This window comes from Bradysia coprophila (genome assembly GCF_014529535.1).
Source record: "Bradysia coprophila strain Holo2 chromosome IV unlocalized genomic scaffold, BU_Bcop_v1 contig_84, whole genome shotgun sequence".
Lineage (NCBI taxonomy): Eukaryota > Metazoa > Arthropoda > Insecta > Diptera > Sciaridae > Bradysia > Bradysia coprophila.
Genome location: NW_023503376.1, coordinates 3,839,199 through 3,865,399, shown reverse-complemented (window position 1 = coordinate 3,865,399; position 26,201 = coordinate 3,839,199). Strand labels below are relative to the sequence as shown.

General features: G+C 34.6%; 1 protein-coding gene and 2 long non-coding RNA genes across 3 annotated transcripts in view; 2 read left to right on the top strand and 1 right to left on the bottom strand.

Moving 5' to 3' along the window:
• The window catches only part of LOC119072918, a 60,666-nt gene extending 36,147 nt beyond the window's left edge, over positions 1-24,519 (top strand). Inside the window, exons 2-6 of the mRNA XM_037178237.1 lie at positions 21,846-22,041; positions 22,591-22,810; positions 22,871-23,072; positions 23,144-23,376; positions 23,440-24,519. Coding sequence (XP_037034132.1) covers positions 21,863-22,041; positions 22,591-22,810; positions 22,871-23,072; positions 23,144-23,376; positions 23,440-24,507 — 1,902 coding nt within the window. The 5' untranslated portion in view covers positions 21,846-21,862 and the 3' untranslated portion in view covers positions 24,508-24,519. The remainder of the gene's footprint in view (positions 1-21,845; positions 22,042-22,590; positions 22,811-22,870; positions 23,073-23,143; positions 23,377-23,439) is intronic.
• Positions 1,901-24,167, bottom strand: LOC119072946. The gene is made up of 4 exons (XR_005086960.1): positions 24,156-24,167; positions 14,342-14,344; positions 14,124-14,128; positions 1,901-1,980 (listed from the first exon to the last, which is right to left on the bottom strand). It is a non-coding gene; the product is annotated as an uncharacterized LOC119072946 (long non-coding RNA).
• The window catches only part of LOC119072947, a 28,873-nt gene continuing 6,717 nt past the window's right edge, over positions 4,046-26,201 (top strand). Inside the window, exons 1-3 of the long non-coding RNA XR_005086961.1 lie at positions 4,046-4,055; positions 17,107-17,110; positions 18,713-18,721. This is a non-coding gene — a long non-coding RNA (uncharacterized LOC119072947). The remainder of the gene's footprint in view (positions 4,056-17,106; positions 17,111-18,712; positions 18,722-26,201) is intronic.

The window sequence follows — 26,201 nt, the reverse complement described above, 5'->3', positions numbered from 1 at the left end:
ATCGGTCAGGTTTTTTCCTGCTTTCTATTTCTTGAAATCATTCACACTATAAAAAAAAAATCATTTCGGAGCATGCGGCGTAGCGTAATAATTATATCCAAATTACCCCGAGCAAAATAAATTCAATTCCAAACAACATAATTGAAAGCACCGCACTTCGATTTTTGATGAATAAATCAATGACGCAACGTAATATTATAATAGTGTATACAACCCAGATATGCAGCAAAGATGATATTCTCTGTCTAAACCAAATATTCAAATCATTTAAGATTTCAACAGAACATAGCCCGTAGGTTTACAGCGTTAAAATCAATAAAACGATTCAAGTTCGATTAAAATGCTTTCGGGGTGCTTAATTGCACAAGAGAAAACCATTTTCAGTACAACATCTCACAGCACCGTATGTATATATATATTCGTACCGTCTCTTTATACCAGATTAATTGTGGCTGTGGGTAAACTCATTTATAATACTGGGAATCTATGAATTATGGGGTGTGGTATGCAGTGGGTATGGGAGCGGTGAATGAAAATTATTTATACCACACACCAACGATTCGTCTCTTGTGAACAAGTGGGGTCTCATTAGGCAGTTCGTTGTATAGGTGTTCATAATAAATTACCGAGAAGAAAATAATCATATATTACACCATTCCAGTAGGTTTAACATGATTTTCAAATTCATTATTATGGAAAAGAGAAACACAGATTTTATGGCTTATAACAATTGACCTTGTCATTAAAACTCAAATTAAAGACATTAAACCATCCATAATTTGTATTCCATTTGTTTATTTATTTAATTACAATCATCATCTCCATCATCATCATAAAAGTGGAAGTTTCCTCGAGCAAATTTTAGTTCATCACCAGTTCACTACTACGTGTACACTGGTACTCGTTAATTAATTGAAACATTATGCTTCATATGGATGATGCGCGATACACAAAAGAAAATAATCATTTTTTCGATAATAACGAGAAAGAGAAGAAAATACTAAAAGAAAAGAGCCCAGCCTTGTTAACACACTGGTGGGATATAAGTTAATAAAACAGTAGGAAAATAAACAATTGTTGTTGTTGTAATGCCGATGGCGTAATGAAATTGATTCGTAAAACTATTTATTAATTTCGATCGTTGGATGTAATACTTTTTGTGGTGTGAACACTTTTTTTGTCGATTAGGCAGGTATTTTACGTGATTCTGGTCTCGGTAAATGCAATTTTTAGAATAAATTTATTCAAAAAAAAAACGTGAGGTTTAGTTAACAAGGAGCCAAAACCTTAAGTTTTTGAATAAAATACCTTATTTGGCTATGGGGTAAATTATGGAAATGATACTTATTGTGTGTTTACCGCCCTCGGCTACGTCTCGATCGGTAAATTTCACACAAGAAGTACCATTTCCATCATTTGCCCCATTGATAAGTAATGTACTATTATCGCATTTACCACGTAAAGCATAGTACGTACAAGGTTCCAAATTTTTATTTCGGGTCGGGCCATAATGTAACCTCAGACGTAATGTACTATTAGCAGTTATCCTAATTTTTATTGGGCTAGCGAGTAATTGATATACTTTTACCATATGGTATGGATTAAGTCAACATTTGAATTTAAGCCTTTTTTCGTTACAAATATATAAATATTTGTCCGAAAATACAATTATTTTTATTGAAAATTATAAATAAAAAATCTCCTCCATTTTGACGTCGTCTGGAATACTTCCCATGATGCAAACTGCATTATTCTTTTGAATGGCCAGCGACAATCTTTGAAATAGAAATTGAACGCTACGAGGGTCACCGCTGATCTTCTCCAATTTTTTAAGCCTTTTATTTTAAGGATAACGACATAATCTCACTGAAGTAATAATTCTGTGGTGGTCATCCAAAGAGACAAAACCTCATCAAAATTTATATAAAAACCGATCTCTATGGATGAAACCGTGTTCGTACGGCCAGTGAAAATTCGTGACTTAAATTTTATACCCACCACATCAGGTCTCCCCGAATTATCAGATTTTATCCGATTGGTTACCGATTATCGCCCATTCTGACGTAAGACTCTTGACTTTTAGTCAAGGGATTTTTCCCTATTTCACTCAAATTTATACAAATTTATCTGATTTTCCACGAATCTTCCCAATTTTCCTAATTTTCTGAAAAAATCCACGAATTTCCCTGATTTTCCACAAATTTCCCTAATTTTCCACGAATTTTCCACAAATTTTCCAGATTTACCACAAATTTCCGTCATTTTCCTGATTTTCCACTAATTTTCCTAACTTTTTCTGATTTCCCACAAATTTCCACGAATTTTCCAGAATTTCCATACCTACCAACTTATGACTTATAACTTTGACTTATACCTATGATTTCTTACGTAGTTGACTTATAAATTACGACTTACGACTTATGACCATCTGACTTATAACTTATAAAATCAGATTTATGAGTGAGATAAGTCACTTGCGCAATCCTTCTAGCAATATATAAAGGGCCGTTGAAAATTATAGACTGGGAGCCTCACCATCACCACACTATTACCACATTCGTATCATTCCTCTATTATTGTGGGATCGTGACCTTTCTGTTTTTTTTTTTTGTTAAATATTTCTTCTTGGCTGTAAGAGCCGTAAGAGTATATTATTGTCTGGCTCAAATATTTTTTATTGAGATGGTTTTATTTCGAGCCGAATATTTCGAGGAATATTTCCCATAAACAAAAAAAATCCCGGCGAAACAGAACGGTATTTGGTCACTAAGAATAATAAACTACCGGTAGAAAAAACGGAAGTACCGATAAAAAATAATAAATTACCGATGGAATATAATAGACTACCGATAACAAATAATAAATTACCGATAGAATATATTGAACTACCGATAGAATATAATGAATGATCGATAGAAAATAATAGATTACCGATAAAGAGTGATTAACGATCGATAAAGATCCCAACTTATCGGTATTTTAGTACTTTATATCGGTAAAAAATTATCGGTAGTTTTGAATATTTTTATCGGTACTTGTGGATTTCCTATCGATCATTTATTATTTTCTATCGGTGCCATATTTATCGGTCATTTATTACTTTTTATCGGTAGTTTTGAATTAATTTATCGGTCGTTTATTAGTATCCCAATCAAAATACACATTTGCACACAGGTGCATAATATTTATTATCACCGAGTTACATACAACGTTTTTCTCAAAAAGACGACGAAAATTGTAGTTTTTGCACTGAGTTGAGAAAATAACTATTTGTGATGTGTCACAAGATGTGTCATTAGATCGCTCTTCTCACTAGTTCTCTTTTCCTAATCTGAAAAATCCAAAAAATAGTTTATTTTATTACGAGTGATGAAATGTCTATTACATTTCTAGTACATTTCATCAATGTCAGCGATCTATTTTTTGTGAAGCAACTTCACGGCTATGACATTTCATAGATATTTACCAGAGTGAAGTTATGTCACCTGAAAATATAGCGCAAAGAATGAAGTACTAAAAAAAATTAAGGCGCCCTCTACAGGCCAACCGAACTTTACTGTTCATCTTTAAGTTATGGTACTTCCAAACGTAACATCACTTTAATGAAATAATAGATTTCGTAACAATCTCCTGAAAATGTTCAATCTGAAAGAAGTGAAAGACTCGACAATAATTAGACTTAATTGGGTATACGCTTGGCGTCTGTGAAAGAACATGGTATAACAAGTAAAATCGGGGATTAAAGTCATTACTTTTAACTCACCTGTAAGCAATTTATAAGGACACACGAATAAAAGATTCTCTCTGTAATTGAAACAGAAGCGTGTGTCCCCGTTCCAATTTATAAGATATTTACACTATCCTGAAACGAACAGGCAAAGGTTGTAAAACCCAGTTATCTCAACATTATTCCAGTGAATTTCTGATGAATAAGTAATAAATGTTCACCACTTTTATGACGCATATTTTATCCGAAGAATTCGTATTATTGCACAGAGCAAAGCTCGTTGTTTGAATATTAAATCAACGAGATGAAAATCATTGCTTTTGAAAATGTCGATATTATTTGACCTAATTCAGACCGGGTTTTCATTGCTGTTTTTCACTTTGTGTTTCGCAAAAAAAAAGTGAATAAACAAAATCATCCATCCACCTCGCACAGTGCGCCATAGAAATTATGTTCGCCTTTTGTAACATTTATTTGAAACAGTTTTTCGCACTGGAAACTGATGAGGTTATACCGTACAACGGTGAATATAATGGATGTAGTTCCAATTCATTTTAATTGAAGATGTTTCTCTTATTTTCTGACAAGTTTCAAGTTGGATGAACGTTGGTCGTTTCGACACTTCATAATTTCTTACTTCGTCACTCAGTTTAAATTCAGTTTCAAGAGACGTACTTATGCTGCCAGACTAATTTAATTGCTGAGTACTTACCTAGTTCCTCACTTCTTTGTTGCTCTGCCTTCAGTAAAATTGATAAGACCGACATGAGATCGAGATGGTTAGTAAATAGAGTGAGTGGCTAGTAATTTTCTGGTGTATTGCGACGACATTTTTTGTTGTTTTTTCCAAGACATTGCCAAAGGGTCAAGGGAATGAATTTTTCACCATAAACTCCTTAATTTTTCAATGACTTTCTCTAAAAGCAGTCGATTGTATTTGAATTTTTAAGTCAAGTTAAATATTTCTATGAAATTTTTTAACGATGATGGCATTTCCTAACCTGCACGGCATTTCAAATGATCATTTTTTTGCAAAAACACTGATAGACATTGCTGCGCAATTGTTTCAATATTTTGTCCTGTCCATTCCCTGACTGTCAACCAAGACTTAAATATGCTTCCATACTTCTGAGATTAAATAAAGGTGCCACAGCAAGGAGAATTGTTTGTTTTTGATCTTTAATAAAGTGTCGACTACCGTATGCCTTCTACAAATGGTTTGTCACGTTTTGATCGATTTTTGTTGACTGATTGTTAGGCCTATCTTGACTATTAGTACATAAGAGTAAAGTCGTCTGTCCCGAGTTTCGTGTATGAACATACAGCCCGCTGCCAATTTTGTAGCGCTAAAAAACCCTTGGTTCTAATTTATTGAACTTATTTCAAATCTTGTACTTCAATTTGTTAAATGTGTATTTTACTATATAAAGAACCATATTACACAGAGTTTGTCATTATTTTTGTCGTCTTTATCGATAACAGATGAATAACGAGCCACTGTCTAACCAACTTCCGGCTTCATCGATTACGGTTTCGTCGTACATGCTAACGACTTTCCGCTTTTTCCACATTTCTTGCCACTTTAGACACATCATCTCATCAACTCTGGTAATTTCGTCCCAATAGCTTCCACCATCACGTCCAAATGAAATCAAGGTAATTATTTCTCTCTCTGTCTCTCTCTCTCTCACACACACTTTTCTGAAATTACCGAATTAAACGTCGATAGCCTACCATGTGAATAGACGAATAACTGTTACCATTCGGGATCACAAATTGAAACGACTGTACGAAGTTAATTAACTTTAAACCAGAAGAAAACGGAAAATGGTTTCGCGGGCGTGTAGGTATAATCAGGTTAATTTACTTATTTTCTTATTTTGAATTGTTGTCCTCCACTTTAATGGTATACCAGCCTAATTCGAACGTCTCGTCGAAGAATAGTTCTTTTAACAATAACAGAATTTTGAGAAATGGATATAATTTGATATGTCGGAGCGCACGATGTCATCACACAAAGAGAATATTTTTTGTTCAAATAAACAAAAATCCCACCACTTTACGATTAATTGTCTTTGATCCCCTCTCGTTTTCTTAGCAGCAATAATCTAAATTTTCGAAATATAATTTAATGAACTTGTTTACAGAGTCTCGTCTCTCCATTAATTTAATTTCAAACAAATTTCCCCAAACAATATACGCACGCACACTTAAAATGTTCACAAAATTCAAATCCAAACATTTTTGCCACCTTCCACCCCTTTTTTTTTGAGCGTACCGTCAGCGTTATATAGACAAGCGCTCCGCATAAGACTTGATGATAATGTACGCACATACCTATACAGCAAAATTGTATGAAATTGTAATGAGGAAATTTCTCTTCCTTACAATTTCTGAGCGATTAATGCAGGCCAAATCAGGATCTGCCACAACTCATATATTAAATCAAGTTATAATGTTAAACTTAGGCACTCATTTACTGTAAGTCCTATAACATTTTGCCCACATAAATACTTATATTTTAGCTACAGCGAATATTTAAGTCAAACCGAAAAAGCAAATGTACAATACTTCTAGTGCTAGTCTCTTCCGGAACAACATACTATGTAGCAAGCACAAGCTATTATATAAATACTTTTTCCCATACAATACATGCTTGTCTGTCGACATGAATAAATGGGTTGTTTTTGCACGGTGTGGTGTATCAGTGTGCTTCGCATTATTGTGTATCTCATTTTACATGTTTTAAAAAGCGACGACGTAAATTTTCCGAGTACATTTATTATGTACCATTGTACGGCGTACATATACGTGCATTATGTGTGTACTACAGTCTTCTTTTACGATAGAATTAAGACTTTAATAAATCTAAGAAGTTTCATCCGTTTTATAAACGGCCATGTTCGCCGAGCGAACATTTTAAGTATTTATAGGCCTGAAATCTGTTTCATCTGCACCGGTTCAGTTGGAATTTCAGAATTCCATTGTTAAAAAATTGCTTTCAGAGCACAAGGATTTTTGCTTATTTCTTAGTCAATCTTCTCTTCCAAATCGAGTAAAGTTTAACTTAATACTTTCTTACTTTCTCTACTCTGGGTCCCTATTTTCAATCATGGGATATGAATCTTCCAGGAAAATGCCGTAATTTTTCGTACAAAAGTGACGTAATTTTACAGTGAGATTCATCTACCATAATTGAAAATAGGGACCCTGCGGTTGCTGAAATGCAAATATAAAAAAATTAACTAAAAATTGTTACCGTACTTTGCACTGAGGTTGGTTAACAAGACGTACAGGTTTTTTTTGCATATAAATTGTAACAATATGGATTCACAAACCAGCCAGGAATTCTTATCAACACATTGATTCTCACTTCTGCGTTACACTCCGCAAAAGTCAGTAAACGGACATTGATTGTCACATTGCTGGATATTCGCCAAGCATATGACAAAATTAGTTACGCTCAAGAAGAAATGCCATTGAACGCCCAACCATTGCCAACGAAAATGCGATCCTTGTTACTAGAACTGAACGAAGGAAATTATACAAAAACCAAAGGACGGACTAAACGGATCGATTTTAAGTGTGGTCGTTTACAAGGAGCACCAACGTCACCTCAGGAATTCAATGCATCAACAAAAATCGTTTCGAATGGATATCAAATTTCCAATGAGATAGCACCAATCATGAACTTAGCTTTTGCAGACGATACTTCGGTTAACGGCAACTCAAATGATTCCGGCGTCTTTTTGGTCAACGAAACAATTAACAATTTTAATAGAATCGGATTGGAAAATCGAAAGTGATTAAAACTGAAAGTGGAAAACTGGTCAACAGGATTTGCTCAGCAACGATGGAATTCGAATACCAACGTTAAAACATGGTGAAGTTATAAGATATCTTGGCACAACATTTTCTGACGAAGTTGTATTCGATGAGAAAAGAATAATCAAAGAACTCAATCAAAGTTGTGGGCAAGTGAATAGCTTGTAGAAAATTGTATGATAAAATTAATGAAGTAAAAGATTTTGTATGAAATTTCTATGACTTAATTTAAGTTGTGGTCGACGTTTGTAAAAGCGTAAAAGGGTTAAAACTCTGTGGATTATATTCTTCACCTTCGGCTCTGGATACAAACTTTCCCCTCATGAGTAAGCAAATTTTCCCGGAGGTACGTCGTACCTGTGCGTAACATACTATTATTCAACAAAAACTTCTGAAGGTACCGTAACTTGAAGATGATCTATAATGAATCTTTTGACTAAAATCGTGTTGTTTTATGGTGATTTTGACATTACAGAAGATAACATCTTGTTGCTAATACGTTAGTAAATTGGCGTTTTCCGCACATGATGTATAGCCGAAGTAGTTAGTAAAATAGCTATTTATAACAACGTTTTCTCCCAAGATTTTTTTCCCCTTAAATTTACAAGAATCGGCTCTGGCGCCCTGCTTTAAGTCGATTTTTTTTTTTAAATATCATCCAGGCACTTAAATAAAAAACTTTCATCACTAAAAACGAAATTCGCAAATAAAAAAAATGGAATTTGCTGTTTTCACATACAAACTCTATGGTGGTCAGGCACATAAAAATTAAGATTCAAATCCGTTTGTGTTTTATGGACATTTTTTTGTTCAGTTCAGCTGAGTTCACGATCAAATTTGTATCGTCAAAACGGCGCCAGAGTACCCAATAAATGCGAAATATTTTGTTCAAATCGACTCGTAATAATCAAGTACTTTACGGCACTATAATATGCATATATATTCAGAAGCAATGACTCATTCACGAATTCACGATTACTTGTTATTGGACTATAAAATGTTGATTATTATGGTTGTGTGTATCTAGGAAAAGGTTTAAGAAAAGCGGAATGAGTATTTCGAAGCTAATTTAAATTTAGAATTTGCCGAACAAATAATTTATTGTGGAAACTACAAACAGGTGAGATTCTCGGTATTCATGTACAGTGATGAATCATTCGGAAAATCTTCGAAAACAATTTTTCAAGGAAATTCACCTTTTTCTATTCCGTTTCGGTTTTTTCCTCAGAAGCTTAGAAATCAGTATGGATTACAATACATATATTACCACGGGTTTCGTCATCATTAACGTTTTCTACCAATCATTGCATTGTTAATGCGAATCTGAGATACACTACAATCTCGTGGGAGTCGTCTATGTTTGGTATTTTATTAAAAGGATATGAGTATTAGGGTGAAACGTGCTTTAATTTTGGTTTTATTTTTAAATGGGATGCACGCAGAATGGTCAAGGGAATATATTACAATAAAGGAAGAATTTGGAATGCGGATTTTTTGATTTTCGTGGTTGTAGACTGAGGTTGTATACAATGCTAGATGATTTTTCTGACATGGTGTGTGGTATACTTTTTGATATCGTTTTTGGTTATGGAAACAGGAACTAAAGTCGAAGCATTATAATTTGATCGATTCTATTCATTTTTAAATAATTGTAGTTTTCGAAGAAATCATTTCGAAAACATTACAGTATAAAAGCTTACACATAAGCATTAGAGCTGTTTACTCGCGGTATACCGTTCAAATGCATGCTTCTAAGCTTTTATACTGTAATGTTTTCGAAATGATTTCTTCGAAAACTACAATTATTTAAAAATGAATTAAATGAGTAGAATCGATCAAATTATAATGCTCCGGCTTTATTTTAATGAAATTTTTTTTATTCAATTTTCACAAATTTAAAAAAAAAAAAATTTGTGAAAATTTGGAAACATGAAAAATTTGGAAAAACATGGAAAAATGTAGGAAAATCTTATTCCCAACAGCAATGGCTGGTAGCATTATGTACGTTACAATGTCATCTGTTATCGACGGCCACGACCAAAATAATCGATAAGCTCTTGCTGTTGCGGTTTTTTCGTGTAAAATCTATGTTAAAACTAATGAAGTAAAAGATTTCGTTTTAATATTTTCGAAATACTTCTGTCAAAAGAGGTAACAGATTCGATAATTTTAGTATGCTTTATGTCAGCTGAGATGGAGATGAAAATCAATGACCATAAAAACCTTCTATAGAAGGTATACACATTGGGGTTATAACAACACCCTTTCTAAGCTTTCCGCTTCATCAACTTCTTCATTATCATGACTCTAAATAAATTTGGTTGCATCCGTAATTCATTATATTCTGCAGAGGTTAAATCCTCCTGAAAAGATGTTGTAAATTACAAGATGAACTTAGTGATTACACCTTCATACATTCGTTGCAAGAGGTTAGAAAGGGCAGTGCAGCACATACCCAGATTGACTTCCATTCCATCAAATGGACGACCTTCAAATAATGTTCTGTGCAAACATATTTTCCATGGACTTTAATAATGACATTGGGGTTATCATCTTATCGACTGGTTACAAACCGGTAAACCTTTCATCACATTTAATACAACACTTCCTTCCTAACTATAATTTGTATAATCTCTGACAATTATTGGATCATTGCCATTCACGATGAAACCCTTAAAATAGCCCTGCTGCTTGTATACGTATACCCACGTCAGGTTGTCATTGCTTAAAGTTTTGTAAATAAAAGATGAATTGTGATGGGTGGTGTAACTATTACTGTTACGTTACATGTACATACAATAATATATCCTGTAAACCTTTCCTGTCACCGAAGTGGTTTTTGCCCTGCATCCTTTTATTAAACGATGATGGTCATTGTGCAAGTAAAATTGAATTTCCATCGAAACTGATAAAACACAACGTTTTTTGTTGTATATTTTGTGTACAAAGACCATGCACTGCACATTCCCCTTTTCCAGCTATAGTGTACGGTCTTCTTGAGAATTTTTAATTTTAGTTTAAATGTGAACATTTTCGTTACAAGCTTGGAGTTATTAGAATGTGAGAATTTATGGGCAGAGTTTCGAATCATCTGTTGTCGACATCAATGACAGAAATAAGCGATGACCTACGGTTAATGTGGTCTTTTATAATAAAATACACAGCTTAACAAATGAAGTAAAAGATTCTTTGTCACAGACCGATGACGTAATAGATCAAACGCTTATTATAAAGATGTCGATTCTGTTTCTGCAAGGGATAAATGATCGAACAAACAAGAACAATCTGGGTAAAATAGTAATGGTTGTCCAGGGGGAGGCTAGATTGTGAAGCGTGTACATTAGAAACTGGAACAAAAAAGTTTCTAATTAAAAGAAATAAAAAGAAAATTTCTATTCGATCATCAAGGTCACCTTTCACGTTTCATTAGTACACTAAAGTTGTAAGGAACATCTAATTTCAGCACTAGTGACAAAATGAATTTTATTTTGGCACTAGTGTCTAAATTAACCCTAAATCCATGCTTAAAAAATCCACCTCAGATGGTCCGTCTCATCATAAGAGTGTAAATGCATTTTATTTCAACACTGGAGTAGCACACAACCAGTTTTTATCTTTAGCTAAGATTTACTTGATTCACCCTAATGTCATTGCCTCATATACATTTCCAAAGATACTAGATAGATGCACACATAAAACATCTCTGCCGAATGAACTCAAATTTTTCTTTTGTTCAAAGATTTTCATTTTTTTTCTTTCCATAGAACCAACAAAAAAAGTGCTTACATATCGTCTCGTCAGATTTTATTTTGATAAATCACATTGTTCTTTGTGATTTCTTTGAGACACGAAAAAACGATGTTACAGCACACAATGTGTACACTTTTGGATGTATAGATGAAGAAAGCACGAAAATATGTAAATGAAATTGAAGATAAACTGATTTCGTGAAAGTGATGAATCCTTTTTGTTTTCTCTTTTGTTTTATTTCAAAATGTTCGTATTTGTCATAATGTAGCATCGAAAACCAGCACATAAAACGGGAATTTGTTTTTATTTCGTTTTTCAGTGATTTCACTTTGTATCAATAAGAAGGAGAATTTTGGGCTAGCTCATTTGGACCATTCAGAAATTTTCTAGCCGACCATCACACACAAGACCACACATCTAATTTTATATGCAACTGGGAGTAATAGAAAGAAAATTGGGAATTTAGAAATAGTATACTTCAACGTAGAAGCTCGGAATAGGTCGAACGCTGTCAAAATCAGTGTTACCTGAAATTTCAGGTTACCTGAATACCTGAACTTTTCAGGTCAACCTGTCAGGTTTCAGGTCACTTCATGTCTAGTCACAATAATTTCAGGTAAAATCAGGTCAGGTCAAAATTGATTAAGTCAAGTTCGCGCTAAAACAGATTCAAGTATTTTCAGTTCAGGGTCCAGGTAAGCTGTTCCGAGCCTTAGTTATTCCCTATAGACACGAATTTGTCGAATCTTGAGCATCGGATTTGAATGGAACAATCGTCCTAACTCCATTGAAGAGTAAGCAACTATAGTACAGTGCCTATTTTTGGAAAATTGAATTTTCCTAATTGCCAGAATTTGCCAAAATTTGCTAAAATTTTCCAACATTTGCCAAAATTTGCTAGAATTTGCTATCAGATTTGCTAGAATTTGCTAGAATTTGCAGGTTGTTCACGTAACTGGTTGAGGTAAAAAATCTATTTTTCAATTACTAAAGGAGGAGCATTATAATTTGATCGATTCTACTCATTTAATTCATTTTTAAATAAGTGTAGTTTTCGAAGAAATCATTTCGAAAACATTACAGTATAAAAGCTTAGAAACGTGCATTTGAACGGATTACCCGCAGGTATACCGCAAGTAAACAGCTCTAATGTGCATGTGTAAGCTTTTATACTGTAATGTTTTCGAAATGATTTCTTGAAAAACTACAATTATTTAAAAATGGATAGAATCTATCAAATTATAATGCTTCGACTTTATTTTCAACTTCAAACTATTTTTTTTTAGTTAAGACTGCACAGAAACTCCGTTAAATTTAATTTAATTTTTCGAAATAAAGTTTGGATCAGGCCCGTAGCTACTAACGGGCAAAGGTGGGCATTGCCCACCCTGAAATCTTCAATGCCCACCCTAGGATTTTCTGTGTCCTCGCCGAATTTAGTTCATAATCCAGATGTATTGAAGAGGAGTTGAAATATTCAATATTTTTGAAGTTTTATATTTGAAAAAATTGCCTGCGGCGCTCATACTTAATTCTATCATAGAATATATATCGAACATTTAGAATTGTTTTGAATGTTACCTTATGTAAGCACAAGTGAAATTGTGGTATCAAGACAAGCTATTTTTGAATGATGGAAAACATTGTTCTGAAGAAAAAATTGTGCCCATAAAATGCACCGATTTTATTACAAGTTCGCTTAAACATCAAAACGGACAGCCGCTCATCAGAAATTAGGAAATAGCGGAACCATACTCTAGGTTTTACGCTTTTGATTTTAGCTTCTCGCTCCGAAGATTTTTTTTTTATCGCGACTACAAACGGCCTCAATCAACATTTGAGCGGATGACAAAAAGGGGTGCAGTGTTGTTGTTATGACAAAATGAATTTTATTAAAAAAATCTACCCATTTTTGAGGCATGCCATAGAACAAGTTTTTTAATGAGAATGTCGTTCTGCGTCAGAAAGGTCGAAATACTCATGTATAATTGCCTCCCTGTGTAGAGCCAAATAAGTTTACATAATTATACCAACGTTACAATAGTTGAATAGTTCCACTTTTTTTAGTTTCACTTTTTTCGTGGAACTTAAAAAAGTGGAACTCTCTTCATGTTACAATAGTTTCACTTTCTAGAATTCATAGTACTGGATATCTAGAATTTCTAACTCAAAAAAGTTAAACTATTGAATCGCTGAAAGGTGAAGATAGTTCCACTATTTTTAGTCACACTTTATTTGTGGAACTAAAAATAGTAGAACTTTCTTCATGTTGCATATATGCATCGTTACAATAGTTCCACTTTTTTAGTTGCAATTTTTTCTTGTAGGTGTAACTCTCTTCACCCTGCATATATGCTACGTTACAATAGTTCCATTTTTAAATTTCTCTTTGTAATTTTGCTAGCATTTTTTTTGGTTCGAAAGGAGTTTATTATAAATGCGAGAAAAAAGACAGCTTGGAATTATATCTTCGACTAAGGAAAGATTACATCGCGAAGTGATAAATGTAATGACTACTTCTAATAAAATTCCTGAGGTGAAATTCGTAGCTGAACAAAATCGGCCTAATGCTCATATCAGGGAGTTATTCGAGAAAGAATTTTTTCCTGATTTTTGATGGCTTGAGTGAATATGAACCGATTTTGAGGTCAAGCCTACCAGTAAGGTATATAAGCTGCCAAAGTTCGCAAAGGGTAACAGAAATGTAACAGAAAAATTCGATTAAAAAAAAACCATTCGAAAGGGTTCGCAAAACTAGTCTGGAATAACCATCTACAGCCTTCATCGGTTGCTTCGTAAATGAGATATTAGTATTTGAAACTTACACTTTTAATTCGTTCAGAATCCCGTGTACATAATAACTAGAAATATGCGAATTACGAAAATTTGTCTATTTTGGGCTAATCTTAGGAGCTTCGCTACAGAAATAGACGGATTTCGAAAATTCGTCTATTTTGTGTTAACCTTAGTATAGCTTCGCCACAGAATCACTAAAAATAGACGAATTACAAAAATTCGCCTATTTCGGGCTAATCTTACGTTCTAAAAAAAATTCGCTCGCTTCGCTCCCAATTTTTTGCTTTTCTAAAATTAACTACTCGAGGTCACTAGACTTTTCAATATCTATCTATCTATTCTTCGTGCTCCATGAACTTTGCTCTTGGAATACATGAAATAAATCCCATGAACTTATTCAAAACATTTCAAAAAGTGATTCAACCTTCGTCAATTCTGGAAGTCTTGTATGTCATAAAGGAAACGTTTACAGATGTTCACAATCTACATGCAAACATAGGAACTTTCGGTTACATAAGAGAAAGACGTAAATATCTTTGTTTTCAGCACAATTTGTGTTTACATACCTAGTGTTGTCGAGGAATAAAACACTAATTTACTATCTGCACTAATATTAGTTAGAAGACTGTTTGGGCAATGCCCACCCTGGAATTTGCCTCTAGCTACGGGACTGGTTTGGATAATTTTCTGATTGTAATTCATACAGTTTGAAATTGTTAAATAACATGGATGTTACAGTTACACAGCGACCATGTTTACTCCTTTGTTAAAAATTTCACTGATTGGGCGACGTATGCATAACTCACAACTCACAATCTCGCAAACTTTTTAATATTCCCACAACGATTGTGTTAAAGTTGTACTGGGTTGGCTATTGTTTTATTAACCCACATAAAAATTACCTATTCAGTGCGCTGTCTAGCATCCATACAACGTTCACTTGATGTGAAGCTTGTACGGACAACACCAACTTATAACTATATCTAACCTAACACCGCATGCGACTATATATTACTGTACAGTGGGACTGGGAAATTATAATGCATGTTCCACATGTGCGCATTCAGAAAATCACACATGATGTATGAATGTATCATTAAAATGAGAAAAAAGGTTTTAGTGCCCTGACTAACAGATTTGTAAGCTGTAAAAGTAGGTCGTATACACTCCAAATTGTTCATCATAAAACATAAACAATTTTTACACGATATAAGTATACTTTGCAGACGAACTTTAAATATTTCCTTTTAAAATCGCATAAAAATCCAATAAAAGGGAATTATAAGTAAATTTCATGTTGTTGAAGAATGTTTTATGAGTCTTAGCAGAACACGAAATGAAAAATGAAAGAAAGAAATAGACGACGACGACGAAGAAGAAGAAAATCATTCCGGCACATACACAGCATATAGCACATGCTAAAACTTGTATGCTATTGTACGAATTACGTAGCTGTTAACTTTGTAATAATATTTTATTTCTTCAGATTTGAACGGGGAAAAAATCGAGTTTTATTTCACTTTAAACACAACATATCAGATTATTGTTTCGCGTTTGGTTTCAATGGTTGTAACAACAGAACACACAAGAACTTTCAAAGCTCTGCTAAACTTTGCTCTTAAATAAATTAAAAGCCAAGATACTCTGCTCTGCTCGTTATGAAAATTTTCGTAACTTATCCAAATACAACCAGAAGAGAGCTGACACAAAGTTTTATACTGTGTATGCGGCAAAACAAGCAAACTTCGATCGAAAGTTTTGTAACGTTTTTCCTTTTCCTCTTTTTTTTTGTATTTTATTCTGTTCAGTTACTGTGTGGTTCTATGTATGGTTTTGCTGTATTTTCGAGTGCCTGAGTGCCTCTAACTTTTCTCTGTACAACTTTAGATTCGTTGACAAAACCACAACCGGAATATACGGTATATAATATACCCTGATGGGAGAAATGCATAATAAAAGTTATGTGAACGCTTAAAAGTACGACATTGCCATTTACTTTTTATTGGTTTTTGTTTTTATTGTTGTGAGCAATCAATTTATATTATATTATACAGAGCATTCCATTCAACAGGAATTATTTATTGCACTCGGAGATGAAAATTTTATTAACCAAAATATTTGGAAATGAAATGGGGTGTGTATGGTGTATGGCGGTGATGTTTGGTGGAGTTCTATTTGATGGATTTTTTTTTGGATGACTAGACATACGTGGACTGGTCATTTGTTATCGACGACAATGACAAAAATAAGCAGTGAGCTCTGGATAATGTTCCCTTATAGTAACGAAACCAATGTTAAAACAATTGAAGTAAAAGATTTCATGTCAAAAACCAAAGACATATTAGTGGGATATATAACATGTCAAAGGTACAAAACTTTATTTTACCTGGAAAATATACTAATTCCAGGGGTGGCGCCATCTAATATGCAAAATTACTTCTCTTGATCAAGTGATGCAAAACAAACAGAGCAAAAATACTCTTCCCTTTCCCATGGCTCGCGTGAAGCGAATAAAAAGACAAAAATCCTGCTTCGACCTCCGGATTCAGTGGCGGTCAGAGGTTAGCGTGGTCTAACCATCTTCAGTCGTTTCCACTGAATTAGTATATTTTCCAGGTAAAATAAAGTTTTGTACCTTTGGCATGTTATATCCCACTATAATGTCATTGTCAAAAACTAAGCAATGCTTTAAGTAAGTGAGGGAAGTAACTAGGGATTGCAAAACGCTTTAAGCCAAACCGGTTACCGGGCAATTTTGGGCGGTAAAAAACTGCGTTTTTTATCAATAGATAGCCGGGGTTTTCGGTTTTTCAATGAAACGTTAGAAATCTCTAGTTTTTGGGAGAAAGTAAGCATTTATTTTGTGTATTGGTATCATTTCAGCAACGTTTTGAGCTAATCGCAGATAATTTCGCCAACCATCAGTCTATGTAAAAGGAAAATGCTATTCGCAGGTTCCTACCAATAGCCTTCGTAAAAGTGAAAAGGCTAAATTAAAATGTGAATAGTAATGTATATAAAGGGTCTGATATTCTTGGGAGGCTCCTGAAACTAGCAACTTCGTTTCTAAGAAGGCTTTTTCGCCTAGTTTAATTTACCTTTCGATCACTGAAAAATATATTTCTGTAAGAACTCTAAGGTTCTGTGAGAAGAGGTTGTCACCTACGGTGTCAGCTACCATCTAAAGTCAGTCGATATTTTCTTATACTCCATGCTGTTGTCAATACAACACAAGTTCTTTATTACGTTAATGGAGATGACACGATAGAATTTGGCTGCTACGGACAACATGATCAACTCAGAGGTACAAGTTATGTCGTCTCTGAATTGATGACGTTTTCCTTTCAGACAGTGGCGGATTAACGTTTCTAGCGCCCCTGGCAAATAAAAATCTAGCGCCAATTTTGTTCTGTTTTTTGGTGTTTTGTTTCCTGTTTTGTTAGACAGTTTCTTCGCATGAGTGAAAGGAGGTAGTACGGACTAGAGTCACAGAATCTGCACTGATGATAACAAGAAAAAAAGAAAAGTCCAGCATAACTACCGATCTACATCAGAATTATTGTCGAAACCGTGGTTCGAAATATCAGTAAAATATGTTTGAGACAAGTGGGAAAATCAACATTGTGTAAACGACAAAAAAAGAGACTAAGAGTTATTATTAATCAATCTTAAATATAAAAAAATGAGTTTCTATCTCAGAAGTATTGATTTTTCAACTTGCTTCAAAAAACTCTAATTTTACCAAATTTCGGGTCACTGAAAAGATTTTAAGTCGAACAAAGTTACATTTTTTTCCCGATTCACAAGACAATATTTAAGGTCACATGTTTTTAGAGCTCACTTTGAATTTCACAATGATCATGCAAAACGAAATTCGGAAATATTTTTCAACTTTTTTCATACTTTCATCGGACTTGTAATAGCTTAATAGCTATTTTGCTAACTATTGCGTAAATGGAAATTTTGCGCAATAGATGTGAAAATTGTCAATCCGAGGCGAAGCCGAGGTTGACAACACATCGTATGCGCAAAATAGGCACGAGTTAGCAACAAGATTTTATGTACGGAAGCAATAAAATACGCACTGAAGTACATAAAGTATTTTTTGGTGACCTTCGACACATATATATACTTTCAGAAACTCGTAGATTTTCACCTGAATTTGCAGGACAAGCTTATATCAACTCAGATTTTCTCAAATTTTCGAGAATTTTTGTGAAACACTTTTTGCGAATATTCAAGAAAATTTGAGAAAATCGCGAATATATACACTGCTGGGAATTCTAGAGAATACCGTAAAGTGCTATTATGAAGTATTTGGAGATTCTGTTTAAAAAAAATCAAAAATATTCTTAAAGTAATAAGGGGCGACTATTTTCCACATTACGATTTTCAGATAAATTGATTTTGATAAGAAGGAAGCAAAAAAAAACCTAAACTAGCCTTTTCATTGTGTTGACTACGTAAAGCAAATGCATTAAATAAAAGAGCAAGTTCTACATGCTAAAAAGTATTGAAGCTAATTAGACTTTTTTTTAAAGAATTTGCTTTAGATTTTGGTGTTCAGAGAAACCGCGATTTTTCAAAACGGTTTGGAATCCCTAGAAGTAACAGATGAAATTGGTGGTACTTACGTTTGTCATATCTCAAATGCAAAGGTTTACCCAATCAATATTTTCCTACTGAAATCTGAAAAAAGTTTCCCTGAATGTCCGGATTGGGGGTTTGAAGCTAATGTTTTAATGTAGAAATTGCATTAAAGCACTGTAGTCTCTTCTTCGCTAATTGCACATTGTGAAGAAATAACAATATCTTAGAGTCAAACACTTCTGTCCTCACACACTTTGTAAAAGGATATCTAAATTGATTAAGAATAGAGGTCGAACAAAACGGCTTCACACGACATATTCTAAATAGATCAAAGGAATAGTAAGGAGTTTGTACAATGGGCTAATAGCGAAGCTGAGGCTATTCGCACATCGTCGGAGTAGTCTCTTCATAATATTGTGGATATTCCCGCATAAGTGAATAGCAAGCAGTACTATTTTTGGCAAAATTATTTGGAAAAATTTGCTTAAGTTTACCAAAAGTTATCAGAATTTCCAAAATTCAACTAACATAAATTTTGATAACATTAGGTAAAATGGAGAAAATTTTGGTAAACTTTAGACAAATATTTCCGAATAAATTCACCAAAAATAAGCGACACGAGAAAGACGAAATATTTAACGAAAGATAAATTTGAATTGGGTCTCTTTTGCGTCGCGTACCTAGAGTAAATAGCGAAATGGCTATTCGCACCAAGTGCGAGAAAAATTGGGAACCTTGAAGATAACCCACCATCGTTACCAATGCTTTCGGACATGATTACATCCCTGAAGATGTAAAAAAATGATGTGACCAAAACAGCAGGTTAAGGAATTACCTTTAAATCCTCGTGTGTGTTTTTTTCCAATCCAATGATAGATAGTATTCCAAGAAATCGACTGAAAAGCTACCTAAAATTCCTTACCACTTCAAAGCTTAACAAAATCCTAATGCAATGGCTAAAGAAGATGCTTAGATTTTATGCAGCACTGTAATGACTGTTGTCCTTTTTTTCGGCATTAAATTACATTTTCCGTGTAATTGAAATCACTTCATTAATGTCGACATTTCCGTAATCACAAAAGAGTTATTTTTACACACATTGTTACTTCAGATATTACTTATAAAAAAAAAAATGGGAAGAGAATAGAATGGAAAAACAATGGCATTTGTTATTGAAACGTTTTTCCTGCCGTAACTTTCATGCGCTTTATATTCCTTTTATGTACCCCTACACCTTTACCGTAAACAATTGCCACATAAAATATGAAGTACATTGCATCATAAGCCAGCGTGAAAGTACATACATACTGGTAGAAAAACTCAAAAAGCCAAGGTAAAAAAACACATTGTGCGCTTTAGCTTGGTATTATGTTCGACAGTGTGTCGTTGAAAATGCACATCGAAAGCACATAACATCCTTTTGCTCAAGCAAGAAATAATGCTAATCCGGAGATTTAAAGCTGATGATGATGCATGAAACTAAAGCCGTTATACGAAAATTCATGTGGAACATTAGGAATGCAGACATGGTGTTAATATTATGGAACACTGACATAGAAAGAACGGGAAATTGTTGCCCAAATCTGTTTTTTTTTCGCTCGGTTTCTTTTGTTGTGTGAAAAGCGGAGTCTTTTCTTAACTGTTGCTTAGCAGCGATACGTCTTGGATCTGAACATATTAAAGTTGCATAGAGATTTATGACTGTCCCCGAAGTTCCTACTCACTTATACCATAACATAGTCAAATTTCAATGGTATAGTACAGGCATTTAATCATTGATCTCTTAGGGCGGTATTGTAAGCCATCAAAGCATTTCCAAAAGTTGCTTGCTTTTATACTGTACAATTGACGCAGCAACATTATGGAGACTGTTGAAGACGGTTATCATCTGTTATCGATAACGATTGCAGAAGCAAATAGCAAGTATGACTAACGCGGTTTTATAGAGCAGAAAGTATGTTCAAAAAATGAAGTACAAGATTTGAAATTAAACCATTGATATTGCGTAGATCAAAAATGATGTAGTAGATTCGATAGTAAATTTGATTTGTCATGTAACGAATCCTATGCAGTTCTCAGCTTCGAAAATTTTTTATTCGGCTTTTAAGTCTGAAGTTACATCTGAAGCCTGATTTACATCTGAAGCCCAAAGTCTGAAGAGTACATGCCGTCCATTTCGTCATACTAAAGATCAAATTTTGGGTATGAAGCGATAGGACTTATTGATGACTCACTTCGTTGAGACTTTCATTACATGATTTGCAATCTTACCTGTCTTAACTGCTTCAGAGGTATGATTTGTCGCGGAACCAACGGATGGGTATTCACATTTATTTAGCTAGGATGAAAATGTTGAAAATCAATTTTTCGTCCGATTTCTCTGAAGAGGCTCCCGAAAATGTGATTTTCGATTCTTTTCCCGACCGTGACCTATGGTAAATATTTTTCATGCTAATCAGTGCGTTGAAGTTGGATTCTGGAACATTATTCGACCCTTTTCTGTTTATCTCGTTTCCTAATTTCTATTATCCAATTCCAAAGAAACAAATTGGTTTCGGTATTCTCTCGTGATATCTCTTGCTTTATGCCAGATATATTCAGTGATGCTGAAAGTAATATCGCCCAAGGCTCTGATAAAATGACGGCCATGCCAATTTCCGATTTATTGTTAATTTATACATGCTTGGCATACATATTTGTTCGGCCAGAAAACCATAAAATATTTAATTTTCTCTCTATACACATCTCAGACAATACCGATCCGAAACAAAAACTTTTCCTATTTTAAAAATCAATCTGTAAACACAATTATTTGGCTTTTAATTACTAAACAACTAAAATGTTGGTATACATAATATACTGTACCGTTAGGCATGCTCTATCGACAGAAATCTATTTTCAGATATCGCCACGGCGATGTAAATGAAAGAATTTTTGCTACTTCCAAAAAATTGTTTATGCAGACATCCATTGTGTGTACAATTCATAATATACTTTAATTAACATGTTTTCGGAAATTGATTCTCCTCGTTGTATTTTTTCGATAAATCAACATAATTTTGCCGCAAGGAAATGAAATGTTTTCAGCCAAATGAAATCGACGAAAATTTCTGCGGTGAAACTTTAGCTCAATCCCTTTTGTCTTCTTTAATTTCAGAGAATGTCTCCATAGCAATGGCCAAAACCGCGCGACGGTCCGTTGCGTCAGTTCCGTTGTCGCCATTGTCATCTGAATACATTCAGCCATCAGGTGCACAGTCACCAATCGATCCACTAAGACCATCGGAATCAATTTACACAGCAAATACATCGCAGAAATTCAATACCACGAACAATTTTACACGGCCATATAGGTATGTATGGAAGCGAAGCTGCAATATAATCTACTCCCACAATATTGCGAATTATTGCGACTGCAAAGCCCATAAAGGACTTTGTGTAATTTGGTTCACATTTAATAATCAGATAAGTTGGTATGCCTGTGGCGAGATAGAAGGAACATGTGAATGAAAGTTGGCTCAAATGGGAGAGAATGTGAGTGAATTTGAATAGGGAATTCTTTTGAAAATCCACCTATCAAAGTTGGACCCATTTCGTCTGGGATGGATACACACATGGTTTGAAAGGTCTTTACCAGAAGACCTCAAAACAGGCCTCAGATAGTCTCGAGCTACACCTGGTTGCTGGTGAAAGCAGGGCTTACTTTAGAGAATTTTAATTCTGAAAATTCTGAAAAAATTCCGAAACAGTTCAGAAAAATTCTGAAATAATTTTTCGGAATTTTGCAGTCACCAGACCTATAGTGTTGCGTGTACTCGAAGTCTGCTAATGAAAGCGCCCCAACTCCTTAGCAGAATTATGCACGTGACCAATTTAACAAAAAGGAAACGAAATCTTTTCAGCTCAAACGAATTTCAAAATGGTACCCATTCCGGCAATAGCACCATATTTGATAGCGCTGGTGCTGAACGGGAAAGAATTAGAATGGAGTTTTATGCAACTTACGACGTCATGACAGGCGTTCGAATAGCCGCAACATTGGGCGGATTTTTTGGATTGATGGTCTTTTTAGTTGTTTATAAAAGTCGGGGAGAATCGCAGGAAACAATGAAAGCCTTGAAGGTATATCAAGACAAAATTCCCTTACGTCGACTGAATGAACAAAACGATTCGTTTTTCCAGGATCCAAAAATAGCTGCTGTAGCTGCCGCAGTTATGCAAGAAGAGGACGATAGAAAACTACAAGAAGCTATGGAAGCAACAGGAATGTCTATATATCCCGATGAATATGATCATATTGGTTTCCGACGGGAACGTCTTATGTCGATTGGAAATGTGAGTGCTCCGTCTGTGCTGAATCGCGGTTACCGTTTTTCGTCATTGAGTAAGTTACTTATTATATCGGCCGTAGACACCATCAATGGTTTCATTTTCATTGTTTATTTGCAAATGTAGGTGGAGGTTACAGTAGTTTGTTGGCGCCACAACGAAGATTTTCGTATAGTGGAGGTGGTCGCAGAAGCAACTCCGTGTCATCTAGAGTACTTAGTGCCTATCCGATGGGTGGAAGTTTTGGAATTGATGATTACTTTCTGGAAACAGATGGGGATGAAGCTGATGATGAGTTCGATCAATTGACTACCAGCGTGGACGTTGAAAAGTCACATTGCTTGTTTGTACCGACAAAGGTAAGATCAGTGACAATCGAGGTAATTTTTCCGATTTTTAAAATTTAAAAAAAACATTTCCAGGGTCACGAATCACGACGAAGTAGTAGTATAACGTGCTGCAGTTCGGAAAGTTCATATTTAGAACGAAGATATTCGTCTGTTACATTGGGTCTTACGCCGTTGCCTCAAATATCATCACGTAATCCGTCTCGCCGTCAGAGTTCTACAGATGCATGGGACTATTCCTATCCAGGCATCCAAATTATCACGCCAACGCCGAAAAGTTCACCCTGTCCGAGTGAAAAGGGTGCAAACGAAAAACGGAAAGTCGATCGACACAAAAGCCTTACGAAACAGGATTCATTCGATCGCATCTCCGAATATCCTGATGAAAAGTCGGACACAGCCACATCAACTAACAATAAACAATTAGACACTAGCCGAGTAAATACATTGATTCGACGAGCGCCTTTAGCATCTCTTAGTTCCTTTAAAGTATCATCGCTTGACTATCAAGATTCAGATCTACGAAGTTTGGGCTCCGATTCGGTGTTTGCGGAAAGTTATGCGGATACCGACGACGAACTGGAGCAATTCAGTACGGATAGTGATGAAGTGAGTGACATTCATAGTCCACCGAATACACGCGCTGCAAGAAAATTGTCGATGGCAACACCGACAAAAATGTCGACACGGGTCGACGTTGAATCGGTGCCGTTGAATTGTGTGGTGAAAGATGTGAGTGAATTGCGGAGGAAAAATGTGTCGAGATCGAATTCAGTGCATTTAGTGAATACATTTGAAACAAAAGCAATCATCGAAAGACAACAACACAAACAACAGCAACCACACGCATCCGACGACACATCCATTATGAAAGCAACAACACGGCCAGCCAGTTATTCCGGTTGTACAACAAGTAGTTTAAATAATTCTAACAAAAATAGCAATCAAAATAAAATTAATAAAAATAAATCTAGTGAATGCGTTGATATTAATGTTGTTACCGTAGACAATAGATCTATCGTTAGCCCTTCTGTGATTCTAGAATTACCTGTGATATCGACACAGGAAATAGAAGAAAATCCACCAATTGATCCAAGTGTACCGGGTCCGTCAAGGAAATGGTCAAAAGAAACTTTATTTTAGATTATAAATAAACCAAAAAAAAAATGGAAACAAAAACAAAGTTTAAAAAATAAAACCAAAAGTAAAATCTTAGATTTAAAAAAACAAATTATTAAAAAAAAACAAACAGAAAAACTAGAATGTAATGTCGACAATTCGGTAAAAACAAAATATTTAACGTATAAGAAACATGTTGGGTAATTTATGTTGTTAATTTAGACAAGTCTGATGTTTGTTGCTACAGAGAATTGATAACCTTTACGTAGTAAGCTAAAAAACACTTTAAAACTAATAGAAAACAAGAATAGACCGGCTAAAGCCTGGTGAGGTCTTTTTTCTAATTTCTGTTTGGAACTACCAACTGCCAACTATTTGACCTACCAAAACTACCACATTTTCGAATTGCAATGTTAACTGTGAACTATCGGTCATCAGATAACAGATAATTATTATTTGCCTGGTGTTGATATGCTCATTGTGGCTTTGCAATTTTGAATGTCAATCCAGCTCACAACTACCAAAACTACCGACTACCAAATTTCCGATTTATAAATAGCCGAGCATGTAGAATAATTTCGTCAGTCGGTGCGTAGTTCTCGAATAGTAAACATCTCTTCCCCAAAAATTACGTTTGGCAGTCAATTATAGCCTTGGTAGTCCAACTACCAACTACCAAATTTTCGAATTGCAATGTTAACTGTGAGCTATCGGTGATCAGATAACAAATAATTATTATTTGCCTGGTGTCAATATGCTCATGGTGGCTTTGCAATTTTGAATGTCAATCCAGCTCGAAACTACCAACTACCAAAGCTACCAACTACCGACTGAGAGCTACCAAAACTACCAAATTTGTGGAACAGACAGACAGACAGACGGACAGACAGACAGACAGACAAACCGGCCATAATAGGGTATTTTTTCTAGAAGAAAAAAGACCTAAAAATCCGTTGCGAACGCCCTGATTACAGGTTAGGGGTGTGCGATGGTTCGGGGATCAGGATGGAAGCGGTCCACAAAAAATTCTTACCATCCCTAGATGTCAAAAAGTGATTTTAAAATTTTTTTAAAATTCATTAACAACTTGCGCAAATTCACTGAAGCTGAATTTGCGACTACTGGTAAAATCTCATATTTCGTCCTCTACCAACAATATGCTGCGAGATATTTTTTGCCCTAATTAGTGTTTTTCTACTAATTAGAGTCCAATAAAACAGAAAATTTTTAAATTGGAAAAATTTGGCAGAAGCGTTATGTTTGGTGGGTCTTCAAAGTTCGCCAACTAAATTGAGTAAATTTTAAACTTGAACATAGCTAACGCCGACCCGTACGAAACACCTATTCGTATCAAAAGCCTTTAATGTGAAACTCTTCATTTCTCTTACTTCATTTTCTTCTCTGCTGAAAAACTATTCTTCCTTTTAAATCACTTACATTATCCACTCTTTGCCTTGTTATCATATACAATTAAATTGCCGGAGGCAATATAGACAGCCCCGTACGAAGTCAAATTTCATAAATTCCTATTTAAACAGCTATATACCGCTATATTTACCTATATTTCACTATAAATAAACATTTCACAGATAAATATATGCTATTATATAGCTCTATATGCCTGTATATAGCTCAATATAGGTGAATATAGATGTATATATAGAAGTCCACATATGGGATTCCTAAAACACCCCACACACATAACAAATTATTTCCAT